This window comes from Budorcas taxicolor, unplaced genomic scaffold, assembly GCF_023091745.1.
Source record: "Budorcas taxicolor isolate Tak-1 unplaced genomic scaffold, Takin1.1 scaffold967, whole genome shotgun sequence".
Classification (NCBI taxonomy): domain Eukaryota; kingdom Metazoa; phylum Chordata; class Mammalia; order Artiodactyla; family Bovidae; genus Budorcas; species Budorcas taxicolor.
Genome location: NW_026292803.1, coordinates 1,102 through 10,903, shown reverse-complemented (window position 1 = coordinate 10,903; position 9,802 = coordinate 1,102). Strand labels below are relative to the sequence as shown.

The 9,802-nt window shown below is 45.9% G+C and overlaps 1 protein-coding gene across 1 annotated transcript; it reads right to left on the bottom strand.

Moving 5' to 3' along the window:
- Positions 1–4,058: 4,058 nt before the first annotated feature.
- Positions 4,059–9,401, bottom strand: LOC128071483 (diphthamide biosynthesis protein 3). Its single transcript, XM_052664317.1, has 3 exons — positions 9,170–9,401; positions 8,122–8,196; positions 4,059–6,705 (listed from the first exon to the last, which is right to left on the bottom strand). The coding sequence occupies exons 1-3, from the start codon at positions 9,275–9,277 to the stop codon at positions 6,640–6,642; spliced, it is 249 nt and encodes an 82-aa protein (XP_052520277.1). The 5' UTR covers positions 9,278–9,401; the 3' UTR covers positions 4,059–6,639.
- Between the last annotated feature and the right edge of the window lie 401 nt (positions 9,402–9,802).

Here is a 9,802-nt window from a genome sequence, read left to right as displayed (position 1 = left end):
AAACATAAATTTCTGAGTCCAAGGGCCACCCAAAAGGGAGAACAATGCCTGCGATCCAGCAGCTGTCGGCTGCCGCCACTCCCTGCGGTAAGCGAGGACCAAGGATGGGCAAAAGCAGGAAGCAGGACGCTGGCCCTAGACAGCTGAGATGCGTATGAAGGGAGTGATGTCAGTGAGGTCACTGAGTCACTGAGATCACTGCTTGCATCTTCCCGTACCTAGACGAGCACTAAATTCCTTAGTTTCAGGTATCTGGTTTTCCTTAATTATCAATAATCTCTAATGTCCAGAATACCTGCCCCCTTTGCTGCCAAACTTAGATATAAACTGACTCCTCCGTCTGCCTGCTCAGTTCTCTCAGTGTAACTTGCGATGCTGTCTCCCAGGCTTGAAGTCCTAAGAATGACCACCAAATAAAACGTAACTCTCAACTTCTGGGCTGTAACTCCTTTTTAAGTCGACACTGTCTGCTTTACACACGATGGTGGGTATATGTCAACACTACTTTCTCAGTTCATCCTACCCTCTCCCCCCCGCCCTAATTTGTCCACAGCAGGGCCGAGTAACACTTCATTGTAAATGTGTACCACATCTTCCTTATCCGTCCATCTGCCAATGGACATCAAGGTTGCTTCCATGTCCTGGCTATTGTAAACAGTGTTGCAATGAACATTGGGGTGCATGTGTCTTTTAGAATTGTGGTTTTCTCCGGGTATACGCCCAGTAGCAGGATTGCTGGGTCATGTGGTAGATTTATTCCTAGTTTTTAAAGGAACCTCCACACTGTTCTCCATAGTGGCTCCATCAGTTTACATTCCTACCAACAAAGCAGGAGGCTTCTCTTTTCCCCGCATCCTCTCCAGCATTTATTGTTTATAGATTTTCTTTGATGATGGCCATTCTAAATGGTGGGAAGAGAGGCCTTATTCTAGTTCTGATTTGCATTTCTCTAATAATGAGAGTCCCTTGGACTGCAAGGAGATCCAACCAGTCCATTCTAAAGGAGATCAGTCCTGGGTGTTCATTGGAAGGACTGATGCTAAAGCTCAAACTCCAATACTTTGGCCACCTCATGCAAAGAGTTGACTCATTGGCAAAGACTCTGATGCTGGGAGGGATTGCGGGCAGGAGGAGAAGGGGACGACAGAGGATGAGATGGCTGGATGGCATCACCGACTCGATGGACGTGAGTTTGAGTAAGCTCCGGGAGTTGGTGATGGGCAGGGAGGCCTGGCGTGCTGCGGTCCATGGGGTCGCAGAGTCGGACACGCCTGAGGGACGGAACTGAGTTAATTAGAGGTGTTGAGCATCGTTTCGTGTGTTTATTAGCCAGCTGTATGTCTTCTTTGAAGAAATGTCCGTTTAGGTCTTCTGCCCATTTTTTGATTGGGTTGTTTTTCTGATATTGAGCTGTATGAGCTGCTTATATATTTTGAAGATTAATCCCTGTCAGTTGTTGCATTTGCAGTTACTTTCTTCCATTCTGAGAGTTGTCTTTTCATCGTTTATAGTTTTCTGTGCAAAAGTGTTTCATTAGGTCCCATTTTTGTTTTTATTCCTATTAATCTAGGAGGTGGGTCAGAATCTTGCTGTGATTTATGTCAGAGTATACTGCCTATGTTTTCCTCTAAGAACTTTATAGTTTCTGGCCTTAAATTTAAGCCTTTAATCCACTTTGAATTTAGTTCTATGTATGGTGTTAGGAAGTGTTCTAATTTCATTCTTTGACACATAGCTGTCCAGTTTTCCCAGCACCACTTATTGAAGAGGCTGTCTTCAAAGACTCAAATTGTCTAAATGACTATACTACCCAAAGCAATCGCAATTCCTATCAAATTACCAATGGCATTTTTCACAGAACTAGAACAAAAAAATTCACAAAATGTATGGAAACAGCTCAGTTCAGTTCAGTTGCTCTGTCATCTCCAATTGTTTGCCACCCCATGGACCGCAGCACGCCAGGCTTCTCTGCCCATCACCAACTTCCGGAGCTTGCTCAAACTCACGTCCATCGAGTTGGTGATGCCATCCAACCATCTCATCCTCAGTCATCTCCTTCTCCTGCCTTCACTCTTTCCCAGCATCAGGGTCTTTTCCAATGAGTCAGTTCTTCACATCAGGTGGCCAAAGTATTGGAGCTTCAGCTTCAGCATCAGTCCTTCCAATGAATGGTCAAGGTTAATTTCCTTTAGCATTGACTGGTTGGATCTCCTTGCAGTCCAAGGGACTCTCAGGAGTCTTCTCCAACAGCATAGTTCAAAAGCATCATTCTTTGATGCTCAGCTTTCTTCACAGTCCAACTCTCACATCCATACATGACTACTGGAAAAACCATAGCCTTGACTAGATGGGCCTCTGTCAGTAATGTCTCTGCTTTTTAATATGCTGTCTAGGTTTGTCATAGCTTTTCTTCCAAGGAGCAAGCATCTCGTAGTTTCATGGCTGCAGTCACCATCTGCAGTGATTTTGGAGCCCCCCAAAATAAAATCTGTCACTGTTTCCATTGTTTCCCCATCTATTTGCCATGAAGTGATGGGACTGGATGCCATGATCTTCGTTTTTTGAATGTTGAGCTTTAAGCCAGCTTTTTCACTCTCCTCTTTCACTTTTATCAAGAGGCTCTTTAGGTCCTCTTCACTTTCTGCCATAAGGGTGGTGTCATCTGCATATCTGAGGTTATTGATATTTCTCTTGGCAATCTTGATTTCAGCTTGTGCTTCATCCAGCCCAGCATTTCACATGATGTACTCTGCATATAAGTTAAATAAGCAGCGTGACAATATACAGTCTTGAGATACTCCTTTCCCAACTTGGAACCAGTCCGTTGTTCTATGTCCAGTTCTAACTGTTGCTTCGTGACCTGCATACAGATTTCTCAGGGAAACACTAAAGACCCCGAATAGCCAGAGCAATCTTAAGAAAAATGGAGCTGGAAGAATCAACCTCCCTGACCTCAGACTATACTACAAAGCTACAGTCATCAAAACAGTATGGTACTGGCACAGAAACAGGAACACAGATCAGTGGGGCAGCAGTTTCAAAAGCTCCTCAGGTGATTCCAGTGAGCTGCTGGGCTTGAACCCCAGTGCTCAACCAGTGGTTCTCAAGCTTCAGCGGCATCAGCACTACATTGAGGGCTTGTCAAAACCCATGCCAGAGATCAGTAAATGTGGAGGGTGTTCAATATTTTGCATGTTTCATATAATGTTGTCAGTGCTCAAAATAATGAATTCCTTTTGCATTAGAATAGGTAACCTTTTTGTTTTTGCACATACAATGGGCAATATTGAATGCTGTCATTAGCTAATGTAGTCATTTTTATGAGACTGTTTCATTCTTATCCTTCAGGTCTCAGAAAAGGTGCCAGACTGAGATGCCTTCAGTATGCCCTTCAGAAAGGCACCTGTATCACATCACCTGGGCCCTAAACACAGCCTGCTCTCTTTTTTCCTCTCTTCTTGTTGCAGGTAAGCTCCATGATGACAGAAGCCTACCTGCCTTCTTCACTTAGTGGCAAGCATTCCATAGACCCTTGCTGAATGCGGGTCTGTTGCCCCCTCAGAGCAACCCTGGGAAAAAGGCACCATTATGGCCTATATTTCACAGACTAGGACATAGAGATACACAAACACTAAGAAACCTGTCCAAGATCACAGTGGAGAAACTGAGATTCAACCCGTGTCCTGACCAGAGCTGGGCTCTTAAACCACTATAAGAACTACCATGTCTTAAGCAGCAACCTTCCTTCCCAGCAAGAAACTGAATCACTCACCTAAGAATGTCAATTATATCTGCCTTACTGCCACTTAATCCGAAGCTTATTTTTTCCCAGATAACTATTAAAAATCCGGAACCAATACCCATGTGGCCCACCTGTGGTAATCGTGGCAATTTCTTTCCTATTTAAAAACTGTACCGTCCACAACAGAAAGCTACCTCCAAAGTCCCAAAGCAGGTTAAAGATTTTCCATCTCATATATAATCACATTACAATATTTAAATACATAATGCTGGTATCTAGGGGAGGAAAAATCACATGAAAACAAATGGATGTGAATAATGTGACTTTATTCAGCATGCTAATACAGTTTAAACTGGTAATAAGTTAGTGCATACAGTTATCAAAAATGTTGGGGGCTTTCCAAGAAAAGGGTTTCTGAATGTGTATAGTGAAGTATCTGCAGAAGCCTCTGATGTGGAGTTACTGAAGAATGGAGTCTTTCTCTGTAACTCATCTTTAGCGTTTAGAAAGGCTTTGATTACCATTCCAGCTCCTGCAAACTACGAAGCCTGAAATTACAGTACTGAATTTAGAAATCCCGATTCAGTCTCCTGATTTTAACAGATGAGGAACCCACTGGTCTTGCTGAAGATTACAAAGCTAGCAGGTCATGGAGCTGGATTACAAATTAGTCCTTAGAGGAGCTCTGAAATGTCTGTGAAGCCAAGCAAGGGACACCACAGAACCCTAGTCATATCTGCAAGACCCTGGTTTTACCTTCTGCTTAACAAAGGATTAAATCCTGATGTGTTCTTTGTGGTCAACAGACGTAGTGACTCAGTTGCTTTTGGGAATGAAATCATGCCTGCGATCACATTCCTAAGTATCATTGCTCACGAGTGCCTTCAATGTCTCCTGGGACGTTTGGACTTGGGCACCTTTTCTTCCTGCTCTTATGCTCACAGCAGTGGTGACATTAAAGATATCTATTCTTTTTCGAAATTCATCATCGGTTATCGATATCTACAAAACCATCAGATCTGAGTGTGGGACAGTCTTTTTCTCTTTGCAATTCATCCCCACCAGTTAGCACACACCCTGCTCTGTCCACTTGAGCCACCACTGGTTTCAAAGCAACTGTGGATGACTTCTGGGGTGTCAGTGACCCCGACAGTGATTTCTCAACACATCAAGAACATGGTGTACACTTCTTATAACGTACCAAGCAGTTTTGGCATACAATTTTTGGTGATTTACTTCTCAGTCTAATGGCTTCACATAGCTATGCTATTGGCAGGAGAAAAAAGGCCACTGGCCTGTTTTAATTTAAACCCCCAATGAGTGTACAAAATATTTATCAGTTAGTAATAAAATGCTCACATTCTGGCAAGCTATTTTTCTCGTTAATTGCAGGAGCCAATTCCACAACAACCCACCAGACATCAGTTAATTTTATGTACACACAACAAAGGTGTGTACATAAAGGGAAATTTGGAATTTCCATGCAAGTGATTCTATTTCTTGCTACTCTCACGGCTGTGGCAAAGGAAGACCAATGGCTTATCTTTGTATTTTTTTCTCCAGGGCAACAATTCTCTACAAGAGTGAATGTATGTGTGGTTGCAGCTTATAAACGCTTACTATACACGCCCTTGGGCTTTCCTGGTGGCTCAGTTAGTAAAGAATCTGCCTGCAATACGGGAGACCTGGGTTCAATCCCTAGATTGGGAAGATCCTCTGGAGAAGGGAATGGCAACCCACTCCAGTATTCTTGCCTGGAGAATCCCCATGGACAGAGGAGTCTGGCAGGCTGCAGTCCATGGGGTCAGAAAGAGTCGGACACGACTTAGCAACTAAGCACAGCACATCTATGCCCTCAGGGGCATATTTAATTAGAACAGGCATCTCATTTTCAAGTTCATCCTTAGTAAATACAAGGGCTGTTATCAAAGCTTTACCTTTTAGGACTAGTGACTTGATTTGGTGGTAGTGCTGAAAGCACGGCCGCCAGCCATGAAGACTTAATGTTAACCCCTGTCTAGAGTAAAATTTCATTAGCCTTATCGAAAAACAAATACACACACGAGAACCCAGATACAGAAATATTAGTTGCACCAATCTCGCAAAACCACTCAAGCATTTAATTAAATAACTAAGTAGGCATAGTTTTCTCTTCTCGTTGTTACCAGTTTCACTTCCTTTTGCTGTTTTTTATCATGTCCTGATTTTCAAGGAAAATGCAGACTATTGATAAGGAAAGTCCATATCCTTTGACTGTTTTGTTTTTTGACTTTTCTTCTTAACTCACTAACTTTGTGAGCTCAGTATATGTCTTCTTTGCACCACCACCAGGACCCAGTATATGAAGCATAATGAAACGGCACGTTTAATGGAACACAGATCCCTGATGAAGGTCAGCGTGGTGAGGGCGTAGAAGGCACAGTCCCAACGGACTAGAGGCAACTGACTTCCTTCAGTTTATAACAGCAAAGCTGACGTCAAATTGCACAGAAACAGCTGATTTTAAAAATCTTCATAAGCGACTAAAATAAAAATCTTTTTTAAGTTAAAGAAACCTAATGCTTTGAGGTAGACGATGCTGTTGTCAGATAATGAAGTAATAGTGTAAAGATATAAAAATAAAACTATGGGAAAAAAGCACTGATTTGAAAGTATCTTCTTTCATGTTTGGATGGAAACACTTTCAATTCAAGGTTTTAAGCACAAAATCCAGGTATGTCATGTGGTGGACTTGCTTCAGTTGGAGATGAACTTGGCACCCGATGGAAAGAATCCAGACTCTCATGAACAGCAAACCACAAGATGACTGTCCCTGTGAAGAAGCCAGTGACTCCACATTTGACTTTTCTAGATTGCCTCATTCCCCAAGTTCAGGTTCTAGAACCTAAAAGTCTTCTTCAGCATTTAACCAGTTCTTTGCTGGTGGAAGGGGCTGGGACTGTCTCTCCACACGTGAACTGATCCTAAGACAGAACAAGAAATCACATTACTCACCGAGTGTCTGTCACAGGTGCACCAATAGTGAGACTTCACCTTGTTACACAGTCAGCCTTGCTCTGTTAAGGTGTTCCTTTGCTCTATGACTTCATCCTTGGTCAAAGTCAGCACTAGAAACATGGTCTTGCCCAGGTTTAGACCCAAATTCATATTTAATGCACCATAGTATTATCTTAGGTGGCGCTAGTGGTGAAGAACCCACCTGCCAATGCAGGAGAGGTAAGAGACATACATTTGATCCGTGGGGCTGGGAGACCCTCTGGAGGAGGGCATGGCAACCCACTCCAGCATTCTTGCCTGGAGAATCCCATGGACAGAGGAGCCTGGCGGGCTGCAGTCCATACGGTCACACAGTAAGACACGACTAAAGTGATGCAGCACGTACACACCTTACCTTATAGACAAACATGTCCATCTTCACGACAGAGCTCCCACTTCTCAGAAATCACATTTATGAAACACGTTACATCTCTTAAGGTTCTGTATTAATTACTAAGTGCACTACTACTTCTCCACGTCAATATTTGGTCGCTCAAATACCTGTTCTCTTCAAATTACTTCTTCCAGCTAAAGTGGGTAGCTCTTTATGTTTCCCAACACAGATAATCTGCAAATTAGCTACTCTGTAAACGAAGTTCAACCTCTGATGATTTATCCTGGCTTATGCCAGCCATCCCAGGAAACCTCTGCCTCCCAGGTTACTCCTCATCTCCTGTAGTCTGATCCCTGTTAAGGATCAGCCTTATTCTGTCCCTGTCAATCTCTGACTCCTGCCCAGCCCCTGGAACCTTCTCATCATGCTCTTTGGAACTTATGGTCCACCATCAACATGAGGCTCCACGTTCTCAACCTCTGTAAAACAGCCTTCTTGCTCTAACACAGGGTTCTCAATGGGTGGTGGAAAGGAGGCGTTACTTTTATCTTTTGGGACTTTTGGCAACGCGTAGAGACATTTTACGGAGAAGGCAATGGCACCCCACTCTAGTACTCCTGCCTGGAAAATCCCATGGATGGAGGAGCCCGGTGGGCTGCAGTCCATGGGGTCCCGAAGAGTCGGACACAACTGAGCGACTTCCCTTTCACTTTTCACTTTCATGCATTGGAGAAGGAAATGGCAACCCACTCCAGTGTTCTTGCCTGGAGAATCCCAGGGACGGGGGAGCCTGGTGGGCTGCTGTCAATGGGGTCACACAGAGTCAGACACGACTGGAGCGACTTAGCAGCAGCAGCATGAATGGCTCTTTAAAATTCGTTTAAAAAACATAGCATTTTCCTAACACACCACTAGAAAACAATCTCCTGCACTAACATATCACAGGCAGACTGCTCAAGGTTCCTGCAACCCTCTCCCCCCTCACCCATTTTAGAACCTGACTCCTTACCTTGTCATAAATCACTTTTATAATGAGAGAGCAGCTAGGGCACGTTGCCACGTCTTCCCCATTTTCCAAATCTTCCTATAAATAAAATTAAACACCATATGGTCAGCACAGCCTTCCCTTGGCGATTTCCTCCTCCCCAACCCTCTCACTTCTGTGGGCAAGCTCCTTGGAGGTTGGCCTACCCACAAGGCAGTTCAGTTCAGTTCAGTCCTGTCTGACTCTTTGCAACCATATGGATCGCAGCACGCCAGGCCTCCCTGTCCATCACCAACTCCTGGAGTTTACTCAAACTCATGTCCATTGAGTCGGTGATGCCATCCAACCATCTCATCCTCTGTTGTCCCCTTCTCCTCCCACCTTCAATCTTTCCCAGCATCAGTCTTTTCCAAGAAGTCAGTTCTTCACATCAGGTGGCCAAGGTATTGGAGTTTCATTAGAGTCCAAGGTATTGGACTATTCATAGTCCTTCCAATGAATATTCAGGACTCCCTTAGGATGGACTGGTTGGATCTCCTTGCAGTCCAAGGGACTCTCAAGAGTCTTCTCCAATACCTCAGTTCAAAAGCATCAATTCTTCGGCGCTCAGCTTTCTTTACAGTCCAACTCTCACATCCAAACATGACCACTGGACAAACCCACAAGGCACGTGTGGACCAAAAGCACCTCCGGAGAGAAACGCCAGCCCCATTCTTCCCTGGAAGCGTCACTTGGGGAAAAAACACCCAGGAGGGTGAGTCATGGTTCAGTCGTCTAAAAACTCACCCCCACCTCGGAAGACAAAAACACACTCCTTCCTTCAAAAAGCATCCTAGGGAGGGGAAGCTTGAGTGGCGGGGGTTGGCGAGAAGATTGGTACTCGCTGCCATCCACCCCCTTCCCGCTCTCCTAACGCTTGACTGAAGGCCAGAACCACAGACGGCGCAAAGTCCCGACTCTGGGAGAATTCAGAAAAGGATGAAAAAAGGAAGCGTTTAACTCTGAGCCGCGCGGGTCCGCGGCAGGAACTCGGCAGGCGAACGCGCGCCCGCTCAGAGGAGCCTCCCGTTACCTTGGTGATGCAGAAGTTATCTCCACACGGGCAGGGGTAGAAGTAGGTCTCCGAGTCCTCGTCGTATTGGAAGTCCTCGATCTCCACCTCGTCGTGAAATACCGCCATTATCACTGGAACGGGCACAAGTCTGTCAACTTCGCCGTCCGACGCAGGCCGGGGACCCGGCCCAACTTAGCTGGCGCCCGCCCACACGGGCGTCTGCACAGAGCACCGGCCCGCGGAGGCCCGCTTCCGGCCCACGGAGGCCCGCTTCCGGCTCAGGGACAATGACGCAACTCCGGGCGTGAGGCCCAAGGGGTGACCGGGCAGCGGTCACCACGGAGATGGCGGCTCTAGGGGGCGGAGACACGGGCGGATAGAGCGCGCGGCTCTGGGTCGGTCGAGCGTCGCTCCGCCCATTGGGCGACAGCAACCAATGGAATATGGGTTTTGCTCGCGCGTCTATGCGTCACATCGAGGACGCCGGAAGCTCTCCGGCGCCGGAGCGGAGCTTGGCGCTAAGCAAGCGGCTGGGTTGGTGCGGCGGCGGCGGCGGTGGTGTGGAGACGCTTCACTGAGGCGTAGTGTCCTGTGTCTCACGTCCGTGGGCCTCAGGCCTTAAGCAGACTCCGTAGGAGGCCCCGGTCGGCC

Bases quoted from the DNA above. Each gene is read 5' to 3' on its own strand.
- LOC128071483 (XM_052664317.1), bottom strand. From the start codon at position 9,277: ATGGCGGTATTTCACGACGAGGTGGAGATCGAGGACTTCCAATACGAC. The intron at 8,197-9,169 runs GTAACGGGAGGC...TTTTATTTATAG, and splicing joins ATAACTTCTGCATCACCAAG to GAAGATTTGGAAAATGGGGA. The intron at 6,706-8,121 runs GTAAGGAGTCAG...GTTCTGTCTTAG, and splicing joins TAAAAGTGATTTATGACAAG to GATCAGTTCACGTGTGGAGA.